Below are 16464 nucleotides of genomic sequence, written 5' to 3' on the forward strand. Positions count from 1 at the left end.
TGCTATCAAACAACGTTGGGGCTCATTACCGCCACCCACCGCATCCAGCAATTACACATGAGATTGACAAGGAGAGTAACTTGCTGCTTTTAGAAGTTAATTTTACTTGTAAAAACAACATTTTTCAATCTGTTTTTTATGGAGGTCAAAAAACTACTATTAAATACAGTCAATGCAAATATTATCAACACACAACAATAAGGAGTGATTAATAAAGACAGGGTTTATTTTATTTATCTGACAGAAAAGGACAAACACTTTTTTCCTTGTCTCACAAAGACCTGAACCTTTTCTGTGCTTTGCAGAGTCAAATGACTAATAGCAGATATCTATAATTTATCTTTTTTCTTTTCCCTATTGATAACTTAGTATATTAAACAATATTATATATTGTTTTCCCATTTTGAACATGAAGATAAAACATGTGTTAAAGCAAGACCATTGCAATATTCATTATTGTTATGGTTAGGTACACTGCAATATAGTTCTACTGTTATTCAAAAGGTTAATATGAGTTGGACCATAAAATCCGCCATTTAATTCACAAACTCAATTGCATTAATGCATATTAGAGCGTATATCTAATCTGCAGCATTTTACATTTCATCTGCATAAAAAGTACATTAACATTAATGATAGATGTTGACTATCATGTTCATGATTGCAATTTTGCCAGTACTGCTACATTTTGCAAAGCAAAGCTTCTTGCTGTTTCAAGAACATTAAAACGCAGAAATTAAATTCTCTCACACACATAACTGAAGCCTTGCACTGTACATAAACCATTCATTACCCCTTCACTTTCCCTGCTGTCACTAAAGTGCAAATAATTCTTGAAGAATTGGCAAAGATTAAGAAAACCGCCATAGTATTGTTTCTACAGAAAATAACTGCATACTGCACATGCAAACACTCTTCTAACTTGTTACAATTTAAAGTCATAACACATTAAACCATTAACTTGGCTGAACAGGTCATTATTTTTTTAATTCAGTAAATCAATTTGATTGATATTAGGTTTAGTAAAAGTATCTGGCACTAATATTTCTAGGCAACATTAGACTATTTTAAGTTGACTTCATAAAAGGCCAATTAAGCTCCTATTTTGCAATTACACTTTCTCTAACTTGAGATGAAAAATGCAGGGGAAGCATTGTCAAGTCATTAAATCAGATGGGACAGTCACAACAGTGAATTAATAGGAAACACAAAATACTCTCAGAAACAGAAAGTGTAAAAACAGGACAAACTGTGGTGAATCAACACACACGTGTCACCCACATGTACAGTATTTGTATTTGCCCATTCAGTAACTCACAAATGAAACAACCTTTATAAAAAAAATAAACTTAAATGAGTTTCTAGTTGTGACATCATAGGCAATAGCTGAAGCTACAACTTTATTTTGCATAAGAACCTGTTGTCCATGGAACATCAGAAATTACCCTTTCTATGGACAGTACAGTGTGACATATTTCACACTAGTGAATAAAAGTATCACACCAAACAAAAGGAAATTACAACACATTTCAGGCTAATCTTTGTGATTATCAATACAATATATCAAAATGATGATTGTCTCAAAAATTGCTGTAGAGTCAGAAGTCCATAGATAGGAATGTAATTTTAGGCGTTCCTCAGAGAAGTACTTCTGATGAAAATAAGGTTATAGGCTACGGCTTAGTCTACAGAATCCATGTCTATCAGAATCTTTTTTAGGTTTGCAAAGCGGCTCACGCAGTGCAAATACTGTGTCAATATAAAATAAATGAGCAGGTAGAACTTTCAAAAACTACATGGTGGCAAAAGCATGTCATTCAAATTTCAGCGTATTGTCAGCTATTGTGCCAAAGTGACAATTATGTGACTAAAATCAATGTGACTCAATGCACTGCCACTCAGAGAGATATCTTATAAAACCACTTGTATAAAAGTTCATCAAATGTTTTTAAATATGACATGTTATTATGAATGTATTATTATCACTGTATATGATAAAATGACCATGCAGTTCGACTGAGTACCCACCACACAGAAGTAGTGTACACATATAGTCTTAAAATCCAATAACTCATTTTACCACTCTTTCATAACACTTGATTTGTGTTTAATTTTCCTTCATTTTCTCAAAAACTTTATATTCTTTTCTTTTTTACAACAGTCTACAACTGTGATGCTGTATTAAATGTTCAACTTCCCAAAACGACAAACGATCAGTGGCGAAGCCTCCTAGGATGAGGTCGCTACTGAACCTGGAAGACATTGATCTTGCTCGTGTTTTTTAGTGTCTGTCGTCGGTTGCAGAACCATACTCGCACAACCTCTCGGTCATAGTTTAGCTCTCTTGCAATTTCTGTAATCTCTTGGCCTGTTGGCAATGCATTCTTCTCAAAATAGGAGTTAAGAACTTCTATTGCCTGCGGTGTGAAACTAGTACGCCGCTTGCGTTTTTTGGATGGTTCACCACCAACAAACTCCATCAGATTCTGCTGGCCTTTCTGATTCCAGTGCTCCGCTTCAGCCAGCCATTTCTCCAACACCGGCTTCAGCTTCTGAGCACTCTTTGGGGTGATATCCAGCTTTTCAAACCTGCGGCACAAAAGAAAGATCAGTATGAACAATTTCATGAGAACACACACTGTATGAATTGTATCTTTATTTCATCCTTGTGAATTCACATACACCCAATTTGCAGGAAAGTAACTTAGATATTTTGGGTACTAGCCCACGAAGCTTTAAACAACATACTTACAAATATTTTATTATTTTACTTGATGTACTTACTTACCTCTATATAAGGACGACCCCATTGCTGTTCATATTAAAATGTTACTTTAAGATCATGAACCATTTGGATAATGCTTGAAAATATACTCACGTCTTTATTTTTTCTGTAGAACGTAGCCAGAGCTATGAAATTGTTTATTAATGAAAGTTGCCTGAACACATTCACACTGATACATTAGTTTGAGGATTTAATACTACAGTTTTTTGGTTTGTTTTTTTACAAATGTCACAAACAGATGTTGCAGTGATACTATTTAATTTAGGTAAAAGTTTAACAATTTGGGAAATGTGCTTATTGGCTTTCTTGCTTAGATGAGAAGATCGATATGGCTAGAATATCTGTACGGTAAATAATAACGGTAAATAGCTTACCATAAAGACTGGATACAAGGGGAAAGCTAGTCTTGGTTCTGTGTAAAGGAAACAAAATCGACCTACCAGCACCAAAGCACTAAAGCTCACTAATTAACCGTTTGTTTAATCAATAAAAATTGTAAACTGAGTGATGGTATGTCGACTTTCTTACCTTTGGACAGGGCCAGGCTAATTGTTTCCCACTTTATCCAGTCTTTATGCTAAGCTATGCTAAACGGTTGCTGTCTGTAGCTTCATATTCATTGGACAGACAGTGGTATCAATCTTCTCATCTGAGGCTCTGTTAAGAAGCAATTTCCAAGATGTTAAACAATTCTTTTAAATCAATTTTGATTTGTAGGAAATAAACAATATGAATTGTAAAAAACAAAAAAAAGAAAAACATCAACAGGGGAGTATTTACCTGCAAATAGCAGACTGGCTGTAGGCCGGACCCTCAGTTGCAGTTAGAGCCTGCCCTACTTGTGTCTGAGTAAGCCCCAAGGAGAGCCGACGGATCTTGAAATTCTTGGCAAACTCTCGAATTTCCTCCAGATTAATGCCGTCCTCGCTGCTGACTACCTGCTGGGGTTCTACAATCGTGAAAAATCTAGTTAAAAATATCTACCTACGGTTCAACGGATCTATGTTTGGATAGGAGATGCAGGTGTACATACTGCTGACAAGCTGGCCCACTTTTGCCATGTCTCCACAGGTGATAGGTACTGTGGAGGAGAGATTGGTGGCGGCCTTCAGTAGAGACGGCTGTGGGGCGATGACAACTGGTGACTGATTGACAGTTGTTACCGAAGCCTGGGAGGAAACACATATATAATATTGTATGTCACCTGCAATGATGCAAATCGCTAAATTGAATCTCATTTAAATACCTTCAGGAATAGTTAACGATCTGCCAATAAACTCTGTCTGTTCATAGATGATGCTGTCATTTTTGGTCCACTTCAGCTTTCAAGTTTAAATGCAGAAATTACTTTCTGACCATAAAAATAAATTCACACAGATTTCTGATGTCTACCTGTGTGTTAGATTTGGTAAGTGTTGATGGAGCAGCAGCTTTGGGTAGAACTGCAGTAGAAGTTGCAACCGTTGCAGGTCCATTCCCTACTGTGGCAATGATCTGGCCCTGGGTGTTGAGAAGCAGCTGTGGGGTGACAGTCTGGACCTGGAGACCCTGGAGGGGGAGGGTGGATGTCGCGGCCCCTCCAGCCAGAGAGGCTTGGTTCAAAAACAGCGGGAGGGTTCCTATGACCTGTAAATATTGTTTGAATTTAAGAGAAATACATACAAATAATTGAATGTAACCCTATGTGATAGTTTTCGCTTACCATACCACTTCCAGAACATCCAACAACCTGTCATAGCAATGTTTTTGCTTCTGGGAAAATGAGTACGTTCCAATTAGCAGTTCACTTGAAATATCAAGATTAAACACTGCAATACTAACTCCAATAAGCTGTAAAAATGATAAGATTGCATAATGCATCTGTTTGGGAGGACAGATCAGTTTTTCAGAAATTGTCTTATGCTCCACAGAATTGAAATAGCACAGTTGATTGATGTTAACTACAGGCTGGGGTTTTCCATTCCCACACAACACAGAAAACATTTGATTGCCCTTGGAGGATGTGTTACAAAACAATATGCATCAACCTGAACACTTGCAAAAATGTAAATGGCACTACGTAAGGGGAGCCCACTACTATTATAGTTATAGTTATAGTTATTATGTCTGTTATGTGTTATATTCAATCACAGACTTTTTTGGGCCAATGATACACAACTACAAAATTCAGTATCTAGGCACATTATATATATATATATATATATATACACCCACCTGTCCCTGGGCATTTGTGATGATCTGGCTGGTGATGCCAGCCATGTTGGACATGGCACTAGTGATGATGGGAGTGGAGGTGAGGGAACTGAGGAACTGGGGCTGAGCTCCCAAGGAAGCAGCATTGATCTGGGCAGAGAATCACAACATGTGTAAATAGCATTGGAAATTACATTGCTTGACTGACATGATATAAACAGTACAGAAAGTATGAACAGGCATTAATCTGTGAAGCAGCATTCTTACAATGGCAGGATTGATGGAGAGTCCGGCAGTCTGGAGTGCTGCTACAGATATGTTGGACTGAGAGACAGTAGTGGTGGCCGTGGTCGCCTGGGCTGCCGCCACCTGAGCAGCGGTGACCTGTGCATTGGTCACATGTGTTGGCTGAGACGTCACCTGTACTGGCTGTATGGAAGCTGCTTGAGGCTGGAACATCGTGTGTGCATTTGTGTGCAGTTGGGGCTGGACCGAGTTCAGGACTGTCGCAGCTGAGAAGAAATTCAAGAGTACACAACCTGTTATGGTTCTTTGTGAGAAAACAAACTAAACACATTTTAGCCTCTGTGAGGCTGTACTTAGGTGCAGTGGTCAGCTCACAATGACAACACTAATGCTGATGTTTAGCATGTATGTTTACCATGTCCACCATCTTAGTTTAGCGTGTTATAATGCTAAATAGCAATAAGCACGGCTTAGGCTGATGGGAATGCCACTGGTTTTCCAGGTATTTGGTCATAAATCAAAGTATTGGAAACATTTCAGTTTTGACCTGATGATGGTCCTAGATGAAAAGTTAACATGATTACAATTCATCCTGAGGAGAACATGAATGTCTGAACTAAATTTCATAAAAATCCAATGGTTGTTGTTATATTTCACTTAAAACCACAAATGTCAACCTCATGGTTGCAACATAGTCATTAGGATTCCTTCTCTGAGGAGTCCTGTCAAAAATATCGTTGCAATCTGTTGAGATATTTCAGTGTGGACTAAAGTGGTGGACTGACTACATGACTGGCATTGCCATTCATAGAGCCGCTAACAGGGCTAATTTAAAAAACATTGATCATTGTTAATGTTAAAGGTTTTTCGCTTTTATCTAGCCCAAATAAGTTTGGACAAAATCTAGATATAAGAGAGTAAACAGACAGTTTGTGTTTTACCTTGGAGGCCAGCAAAGGGCAGTTTAAGGAGGTTTCCAGCCGCGTTAGCTGTTGCAAACCCAGGGAGAGTAGCTACATTGGTGGTAGGCAAAGTGAGAACAGCCAGACCACCCTGGCCACCGATGGCGCCCGCCATACTGAGGGGGATGAGTAGGGGCTGCCCCAGGGACCCTGTCTGGGCCATCATCCCAGTCATCAGAGTGGCCAAACTTTCCTGGGTCAGGACCTAATGTTGCATAATAAAATATTTGCTTTCCATCAACATTTATAACTGGGATGAACAGAGCACTGTTTTTTTTTTTCAGATTATATTTTACCTCACATTTCTTCACTCCAATCTTTTTTTTTTTTAACCATTTTGGATGTTTTACTTTTTTATTGTTGCAGTAGTATGGGCTGAATTGCTGGAAATGTTGTGCAAACAGTTTCTACAGCCTCAGGTTATGTATTCAGGTGTTTGGGATCAAACTTGTTTCACTTTTCACATTCATAACGCACAAGGGACAATTACCCCAGTCAGTGACTTCCGCAAATTACATACAGTAGCATGTGAGTGACAACAGTGAAATTAATCCCTCTGAATCATGAATATTGGACATATAAAGTATATGTGCACAAGGGGAAATGCAAATAGGGTCCCCCTCATTTTTAATTTCACAGACATTTCCTGTCAAGGCCAATGCACCCCAAGTGTAACCCATTTCTAATGCTGGTATTTAGTCAAGAAAAACTAATGACTATTGTCTACAACATTCTTTATCTGATGACTTGAATGAATATGGAAAGTGTAGTTGGTCATACCTGTGGACAGCCCTGTACAGTAATGGGCATGGCGGCCTGGGGTTGTGGCAGGGACAAACTGACGGGAACAGCAGGAGTCAGCGTTTGGACTGCAGGGGCAGGAGCCTCTATAGACACCACCTGCTGCTCACCCAGCACTGCAGGAGCACAGCCAGGGATGTGACATTTGAAGTGGTTTTCACAGCTGTTATTAACATCTCAGTGCAACTGAGCCATGTACATATAAATAATAAGCAATTTGCTATCAATCACTATCTAGTACGACCATGATTTACCTACTCCCCCGTGGCTCTGGGACACACTGGGGCCATCCTGTGTGCTGCCAGCCTCAGGTTGCTCTGCAGGCTGAGCCACTCCCTCCTCAGCTTTGCCTTCGCTCATCCCATCAGGTACTGACGATGGCAGAGACGCATCGACTTCTACCTCTAGCACACGAATAGTCTCTTGGCCAGACATCACAATGACCTACACAGCAATTAGGAGTAAAAGCTGAGATGATACTTCTTTTTGTTCTATTAGAGTTCTATTAGAATCTCACAGTAGATACATTTGTTATTATTGTGTTATTATGTGTATTATTTTGTGAAACACTTAAGTAAATAAAACATTTTAATATGGTAACTTCTCATTTGCGACTGATGGGTCAAAAATAGCTAAAAATGTTGTATGTCTCCACTTAATACTATAAATATAAAACTACATGTAGTACATTTTGACTAAACCGATGATTCATGGTATGCGATAATGAAAGACCTAAAGGAGAGACAGCGAGACAACCTGGGCTGGAGGACAAGGTGCAGAGAGACAATGCAGGAAGAGAGAGGAGGATGCATACCTGGTTGTCTTTGGCAGGGAATTTCAAAGTGCAGGATTTAAATGGCTGAAAAAAGACTTCTGCAGTCAGACAGTGAATGGCTAAGGAGAACAGAGAAGCCGAGCACATGTTAGGACCCAATGACACAAAACAAAACAACACGGGGGAAAAAATAGATGACGAGAGCATGAGTTCACCAAAACAATGACAAGAGCTTCAGCCAACAAGCAGCTCAAGCAATGCTTTCTTCTCTTCTGTATATCCGTGAAGAGCATTGCTTTTGTTTGCTGACTATGTCTACACAGAATGTTACTAGAGAGAGAAAAACCATGATAAATTATTAAGCATGGCAATTTAAAGGCTGGTAACCCTCAAGCATAGAGTAGCAGGTATTATTAGGTGATAAAACACAAAAGTGGGTCCTGATATTGATGAACTTCTGTGTGGAAGCTAATCATTCAGTTATGATATGGTATGCTGGCACATGGAGGGTGATAGGAACAAAAAGCAGCTTGAAGACAACACACATTGTTAGGGTTTGGCTAAGCTCAGTGTGGTTAGAAAGCACTTTACCTTGCTTTAACAGACAGGTGAGTTTTACCTGCTCATTGACAGTAAGTGGGGCATCTTTGGCAGGGAGATCCTGAGAGTTCATGGCTGGCTGCACCACCACAGTCTCTGTCTTCCTGGCATTCTGGGTAAACAAGCACTGATTACTGTATCTTCTGATTTAGTGTCTGACTACTTGATCCCCTCCGTCTAATCTGTTTTGCAGTCTTTTCAGAATAACAAATAGTTTCATTACGGTGACCCCCCCTAGCCCACAGTATCCGCTCTTTAAGGGAAAATGCTAGTTAAACAGACCCGCATGCAGAGGACTTGATTTTTATTCATGGCTATTTCTGTCATTGCAGGACCAGACTATTTGGAGAGGCCTATAAACAGGCCATACTATGTTGCACTAAAGCTGCAGAAAACGTGATGAAACACGCTGATGGTGGACATTAAGTGGTTACAAATTCTTCACAGATCAAAAAAAGATCCATGATGGTACATTTCATATTGCCGTGCCCCGTTAGAAATGAGAATCTGTCAAAACTTCGGCGGGTGTTGATGGGCTCCCCACCCCCATCCTGGCCAATAAAAGTCTCGCTGTCTCGGCCACTTTTGAAGACAAGCACTAACCACGAAGTGCAGGCGACAGAAATCATCTCGACCCGTGCCTGGAGACGAATATTATGTATTTCCCTCTCTTTATCATAAATATATAAATTATGCTAATTACGAACATTGCATATTAACCAAAACTCATTTCCTATCGCTTTTCTCTGCTATGCGCGAAGAGCAGGCTAGAATAGACTCCGGTTGTTATATCAACTTACCGCGAAAATACAGCTTATTTTCTGTAATCCCCCGCGCTTATAAAGGTCCTTGTCACAGTTTGTTTCAGTCACACATAATTAAAAATTCATCTCAGCTCCCAGACAGGCGCTGTGACTGCACACAAAAGAGGTATTTGCATTGATAAGGAGGGTTGCAATGTTAGGATCTCCTCTCTCTTAATATTTAATGACGATGCCCTTTCTGCAACAGTTCAGATAATCAAAAATCCTTGAGGTGTCTCACAAAATCCTATTTGAGCTGTAAAGTCGGACAAAATTGCCAGAAAATTGGCCTTTTACACTACGTCATGAACATAATTTATGCAAGAAAAAATCTTGCATTGAAAAATGTCTGCCTCGGCTTGAGAGGTGCCATGGCTCTCTTAAAGGGGAAGTACCTCAAATAAAGGCTGAACAGAGTTAAGCAATGAAAGACACAATTTAATAATACATAAAACACTGTGCTGCTACACGAACAGTTGCCTAATACTGCTCTTTGTTTAACTGATAGTATTTTGGAATGACAAACAAGCTGTTTACTTCTATTATTAGTGCAAACTGTTGAAAGCAACACTGGGGATTCACTAAAACCAAGCACTCTTACAAAACTATATTTTTGTGTACTAAGGAGAGGATATGCTTTGGTTTCTGATGGGCCTGCTATATTTTGTTTTTAGCCCTATTCAATGACCTCTGTGGGTGGGATTTCTGTCTGCCTAACTAACAATTTGACTGAGACTGTGTACCTGCTGAGTTTTTTGTGTTTTGTTAAGTTGGTGGAAGTAGAAATGAATGTATTTCTGACTGGGTGGAAGCATTGTATCTACCTAGAATCTCAACAAAAAGATGGAAGGAAAAATAATTATAATTAATAACAGTTATTATTAATTAAATATTTTGGCCTGATTGCACACATGTAAATGCAAACTGTATATTAGCCAACAAGATTTCTTCAAACTTTCTTAAAGTTTTACTATTATTTGTAAGCTGAAAAATATATTACTCTACTTCTTTAAAAAAAAAAAATCCTTTGCTATATAGGCTATATGTCTGACTGAATGAATGACTGAATCAAATACAATCCATTTACATGAACATGTATACAAACAGATAGTGTATATCTCCAAAGTCAAGAATCGACATGTCTCATTTGCTATTATTTTAATGAGTATATTATATATTTGCCTTCTGCAAACACATGAATTAATTAATAGGTCACTTGTAGGAAAAGTACAGGTGTAAATAATAATTCCATTTAGCTGCTTCAGTTCAAGGATCTTGGTATTGTGCATGCTGGCTCAATATCACACTGTCATGGCTTACTGGGATAATTCAATAGAACAGAGCCATTGTTAATGGTATTAATAACACCTTGATTGGAGCAAAGCAAGGTGCTTTTCCTACTATGATAAGTCAAAATGCAACAAAACAAAGGCCTGTGCTGTATTTACACAGATAGCTCACTAGAAGTCATAAGCAGAAAAAATAGACTGCGCATTAATATCAGTATTAACATTCTTGCTAAGTTATTGCAATACAAGACAATATTCACTATATATTAGACCTGCAGTAAGCACCTACAGAATATTATCAGGCACTATTGTTGTACATACGTATGTGTTCAACAAGTATAGTGTTTAGTTCAGTTTCTAATTAAGTTATCCATCCATCCATCGTCAGCCGCTTATCCTGCGTACAGGGTCGCGGGGCTAATTAAGTTATTTGTGTTTTTATTATGTAATTTTCTTATCTACCTCTTTATGTCCCTTTGTGTTGCGTGCAATGTTCCCTTTGGATTACTGTACTCTCTAAAACACTCTGCATCTGCTGTCTCTTGATAGCTAGCTAGCTAGCTAACTATCTAGCTATGTTTTTATTTTATTTCAGCTTGTATTCTGACAGATAAAAATAGACGACACATTTTTGTCTCGTCTATTTTTATATTTAACTGCTATTTCTCCTAAACATATGCTTGGCCTTAAATGAAATTATTTTGGTCTTTTTCAAGAAGTCAACAGTTCACCTTCATCACTCTTGAACTCGCCTCCGTTTCTATCTGCAGGGGGCGCGCGCACGTAAAACACTATAGTGCGTCGAACCACAGATAGAGAACGACTGACGTCACTACTTCCACAACAACAAGAAGCTGAAAAACAAGGAAGTGAATGATTGTGAAGCCGTAACCTGTTATAAGGCCGTGAAAAGATACGCAGAGCTCCGTTTAATCTGATATTCCTCAGTCTCCGGATCATACAAGAACAATGAACAACAAAGGTATTTCTCCAGACTTTTTTTATGTAATTAGTTAGCTGTTCGTTATACGACGCTGACGTTAAAACTAACGGTAGAAATGAAGAGCTGTCGTTATGGCCATCTGAAGCGGACCTCACGTTTAGCTACGTACATGACAATAAACGGACGTTTTCTGGATAGCAGTGTAGCACACACACGCTAAGCTTTGGCATCTAGTTTATAATCAAATAATAAAGCTTTTAATAATGATCGTCTAAATTTACTGACACGGTATAGATCACCATACCGTTAGTGACCAGGTCACATATTTTCAGTTAGCTAGCATCGCTCAATACAGGCAGATTTTAAAGGCAACGCTGACATGATTTACTATTTTGGCATGCATTGGAATCTTAATTTCTGTCAATCATTTTAATAATAGTCGATTTTTTTTATTGTCACTTTGAACATACAGTATGTTTATATACTGTTTTAGCTTTTTACCCACCTTATCTGAACATACTTATTGTTTGAACGATCTTTTGTTGCTACCAGGTTTTGATGCAGCTGTACACTTTAGTTGTGGGGCTGTGAATAACGATTGTTTTGATCATCGATTAATCCATTTTCTAATTTATCAAATTTATTGCTTGGTCTTGCAAATTGCGAATGTCTGCAAATCGCACAAAATCACAAGCACCCGGAGGCCTTGGCAATGCCTTAAAGTCTTGTTTTGTCCTAAACGAATACAAAGGAAACCAGGAAATATTAACATTTGTGAAGCATAACATTTTTACTTATAAAATAACTTAAATGATTAATAAATTGTCTTTGACTGACTAATCAACTAATTGACTAATCAGTTTCTATCTATTTAGATGTGTTTGTATGTTGATGCTTTTATTTATATAAATGTCTTTAATTTTTGAATTATTTTTTTTTTTTAACGGGAATCATTTGTCATTATAGGATTTATTGGCCTTTTAAGAAAATTTATCTTTGTGGTTTAAATAATTTCACTACCTTTCACCTCAAAAGCGCTGTAAGTGCTACTGTCTCCTTTTGTGAAAAATTTAAATATTTTACTTTAATAATTTTCATATTACTGCAGAAAATGTAGTATACTTTGCTCTATCCTGACAGTAAACATCTATGTTTTGTCCTCTGTCACATATTTTGATGCTGTTTCTGAGAAATGTTTAACCTCTAGAATTCTTGTTTCCTGCTGAAACGCTGTCATCATTTCATAACACTGTACCACTCACTCAACCTGGGATTTATGTCAGTCACTGTCAACACTAAAGTCATGTAAAATGTTGTCTTGCAGGTTCATATCCACAGCAGGCTGTGTACCCTCAGCAGAGCACTGCACCTGTATACCCTCCTGCTATGCAAATGTCTCCTCAGGCACCTCCATACACAGACACACCACCTGCATATTCTGAGGTAACTATTGCATTTAAATGGCATATGATAACACAATTAATACTCGCAGTGAACAGTTTTAAACCTGTCTTTTCATCTCTGTGTTTGCAGATATACCAGCCCAGATATGTGCTTCCACCTCAGGTGCCTGGTCAGGTGCCCCAGATGTCATCTCCCTACCCTGGTGCTCAGGTGTTTATGCCCATGCAGCCACATATGCCTGTCGGGCCAGTGGGCCAGAATGTCCCCATGGCTTACTACCACATGGGAGCTGTGTACCCTGCTGGTTCAACAGTGATGGTGGAGGGCGGCTATGATGCTGGTGCTCGCTTCACAGCAGGCAGCGGTGTTTCCATCCCCGTAAGTATCCACCAAGTCAATTATTTTAAGCAGCCAGAATTATCGCATTTAGGGTGTTGTTGAGATGCAGTGTCATCTCATGCCTGGAGGACAGAATATTTCACATCCAAAGTTGATCAGCTCTTTACCAATTTTTGTGCGTGTTTCTGCCCTTCTCCAGCCCCCACCTCCTGGACACCCCCCCAATGCAGCTCAGTTGGCTGCCATGCAGGGTGCCAATGTTGTAATGACACAGCGCAAGAATAACTTCTTCCTGGGTGGATCCAATGGAGGTTATACCATCTGGTAACAGCAACTCCTCAACTCCTCTTCCATGCCTAAACCGTGTCCCCATCCCAAATGATGCCCCAGTTCTATCCCATCCCATACGCCTCCCTCTTCAGGCTGCTTGGCCATGCCACAATACTGATATCACCTAACGGAATGTAATATTTTAGAGCCCTCATGAAAGGTACAGTACTCCACTTCTGACCTAGAGATCAAATGATGAATACCACTGCCTGGAGAGGACAAATGCAAATTTTTAATGTCATAGAATTCATTCCATGATTCTTCATTGGGTCTAACCTCTTTGGTCATTCCAGATTGGACCTCTTATAGGAACCTTTAGTTGTTCAAGAGACCTGGTCTCCTTTTGATCGAATGGATCACAAATTACGTTCAGATGTTCTTGTATACCTGTAAAGCTACGTAAATGAAATGTTTAAATATCAGACCCGTATTCTATAGTTTAGCTGCTTAATGGTGAAAGTGAAATGCAGTTACAAAGTTGCAGTGAAAGCACTAAAAAAAAAGAAATCCCCCACTTGTCTTTTTTGAAAACGTTTAGTGTAGTTAAATTAATAGGTGTGTACTAGTTCCATGTAAATACCAGTATGCTGATGATGATGAGAAATTACATCTCAACTATACGAGGAAAAAAAAAAAGAAGCATCTTGAATACTTTTAGCTAGCATTGTCTTGTCCTTTACACAGTATCCAAAATACCATGGCAGATTTGTTGCACACTGAACTGTCTTATCTGACAGATTGTTGCATTTAAATCACTTGTAAATTAAATAAATTAAACTAAAGCAAATAATTCAAGAAAAGATTTCATGCAATATACAAAGTGGTTTACTGTACCTTGCTGGGCAACTTGTAGATGAACATAGTCAAGTGCCAAAGAGCACTGGGGATAGCCCTAATTTAAAGTAAATTAACTTCAGTAAACTTAAAGGAAAGAAATTTAAAGTAAATCCAAATAGTAAGTTGAATGGGAAGGGGTGGTTGGTGTAACATTTTAGATTTTTTGTCTCCTGTTTCTATTCCACAGTCGGATACCCAGAGTTTATACACTAAATGTTTTATTGTACGGATTTCAAGAATTACCCTCCATTGTTTCTCTTTGTCTTTTTCACAGAGTATTATTTGGTATCATCAAGTATTTATTCACGGTAGAAGAATGTCACCTTTGTGATAGCATTAGTTTCTAGTCAACATTTTTAAAGGTTTAGGAGACTTTATTAAATATTTTGGTGTTTCTTTATGTCCTTCATTACTTTTCTACATTTAAGTGATTTACATGAGTAGTTAGGCAGATACATTTTTAAGTATAACCAATGAGCTGGTTGTACCAAAGATTTGGTCTACAATGCACGTATGTTTGGTTGTGACTAGAAATTTGAAATGTCACAATTTAAAAGCAAACATATCATCAAATCAGCAGTTATGAGTTTGTTGGAACCTAGACCTTCAGTCTGACATGACTGCAATTGTTGTGTTAATGTCACTTTATGTGGGTTAATTGCATCTTTTAAGTCGTTGCATATTTTTGCACCTTTGCTATGTGAAAATCTGATTAAATACTTTTTATCTGAGATGCACTGCTAAGCAAATCTGAGTGGTTGCACACAAGGGGCTACTCCTCTTTTTTTGTTTGTTTTTTTTAAATTCTGTTTTCCTGACTTTTTAAAGAAAGCTGTGAGATTTTGGAACATTTTTAAATTCATCAAGTGTAGTCCATTTGAAAGGAATGTCAAGATGTGTCGTGTTGTTCAGTAGCCTGAAAGTGTATGCAAACTTTTGCAATGAGGCTATATCACTGTCAGCATAATTGTTCATTTACAAGACATTTTTGTGCTGCTAATTAAACGTCTTTAGAATCTTTATATGTAGACATCATTTATCACATTATCTTGCAAAACGTAAACAAGGTTTGTGAAACTAGGTAAGTTAGTATGGGTACCATAAACGTACATATTCATTTTGGTGTCTGGTAGCGTCAATGTGTCTGGGTATCCGACATACCATATCAAGTTTTAACAGCTGTGGCCACCAGAAAACAAATGCTGTTGCTCTCAACCAACATTTAGGGATTTCAGTGTTATTGAAGTCAGAAAGACCAGCCGTCTGGAAACGTGCTTCATTCATCTGATGAACCCCCCCTCTTCGCAGCTCCTACACAAAGCTTCTATACAAGACGTGACTGTCGTGTCACCTGTGTATTTAAAATGGCTCAATATTCACTCACGCTGCCATTTCATACAGCTTTGCTGGGGAAAAGGCCACAGCTATCAAAGCTTTTAAAATATGATTCAAAAAAATTATTTTTTTTTTTCCCCCCCCATCTCTGCTCTGATTGTTTGTAAAGCAGCATAATGGTGGCTTTGTCTCAGCAATATGAAGTACTGTAAACTACAGCTGACCAGTAGATGCTATGCCAACCACAGCCAGCAAATGGATTACCCTTTGAAGGATTATGGACATTTATAGTTCAGGGATTCTCTTTACAATATTTTGTAAAAATAGATGTATGTACTAAAGTGATGTGACAGACTTTGGTACACGTTCTATCTTTTAAGATTACTAAAGGAGATGAGTGTCAAAGATGGAATACTTTGGGAAAAAAAGAACTTAGGTGCACTTAACTTTTTTATACTAAACTTAAAATTTAAAATGTAAGTTTAGAATAAAGGTTATTTTGGAAATTTGAAATGCTGCATGTTTTTTGTTTAATTTTATTCTCGTATATAAATGTATTGGAACAGGGCAAGTATTCTAAGACTGTGATCTGAGATAACATCTGGGATTTTGATTATTGTTCTGTTATGATTATAAAATGTATTTTCCTGGCCAGACTGCATCACAGGTACTTGACAGTTTTATCAACTTGTTTGAGTTGATGCTTCTACTTGCTCGGCCTTCATACCAATACCACGAAATAGTTTTTTTTGTCAGAAATCATTATCGCCCACCTTAGTTTAGTATACATAGAGTATGAAAGAACCAATAGTAACAATCAAA

At 38.1% G+C, this 16464-nt stretch overlaps 2 protein-coding genes across 8 annotated transcripts; one reads left to right on the top strand and one right to left on the bottom strand.

Moving 5' to 3' along the window:
* Window positions 1-205: 205 nt before the first annotated feature.
* On the bottom strand, window positions 206-11239 carry pou6f1 (POU class 6 homeobox 1). Of its 7 annotated transcripts, none has more exons than XM_046055343.1 (12): window positions 11186-11239; window positions 8382-8474; window positions 7802-7881; window positions 7242-7431; window positions 6967-7103; window positions 6166-6391; window positions 5246-5490; window positions 5000-5128; window positions 4178-4411; window positions 3819-3954; window positions 3566-3734; window positions 206-2589 (listed from the first exon to the last, which is right to left on the bottom strand). In XM_046055343.1, the coding sequence occupies exons 4-12, from the start codon at window positions 7420-7422 to the stop codon at window positions 2244-2246; spliced, it is 1803 nt and encodes a 600-aa protein (XP_045911299.1). In that variant the 5' UTR covers window positions 7423-7431; window positions 7802-7881; window positions 8382-8474; window positions 11186-11239; the 3' UTR covers window positions 206-2243. The 7 variants fall into 7 exon arrangements, 6 of the variants coding, with proteins under 6 accessions (XP_045911299.1, XP_045911300.1, XP_045911296.1 ...); XM_046055344.1 differs by lacking the exon at window positions 11186-11239 and adding an exon at window positions 9163-10079; XR_006825885.1 differs by lacking the exon at window positions 7802-7881 and adding an exon at window positions 3314-3442 and having other exon boundaries at window positions 2454-2589; window positions 11186-11208.
* A 40-nt stretch (window positions 11240-11279) lies between these two features.
* On the top strand, window positions 11280-15327 carry dazap2 (DAZ associated protein 2). Its single transcript, XM_046055352.1, has 4 exons — window positions 11280-11436; window positions 12722-12840; window positions 12931-13179; window positions 13340-15327. Exons 1-4 carry the CDS (start codon window positions 11424-11426, stop codon window positions 13466-13468), a joined length of 510 nt encoding a protein of 169 aa, XP_045911308.1. The 5' UTR covers window positions 11280-11423; the 3' UTR covers window positions 13469-15327.
* Window positions 15328-16464: the final 1137 nt, after the last annotated feature.

Source organism: Micropterus dolomieu, linkage group LG08, assembly GCF_021292245.1.
Source record: "Micropterus dolomieu isolate WLL.071019.BEF.003 ecotype Adirondacks linkage group LG08, ASM2129224v1, whole genome shotgun sequence".
NCBI lineage: Eukaryota > Metazoa > Chordata > Actinopteri > Centrarchiformes > Centrarchidae > Micropterus > Micropterus dolomieu.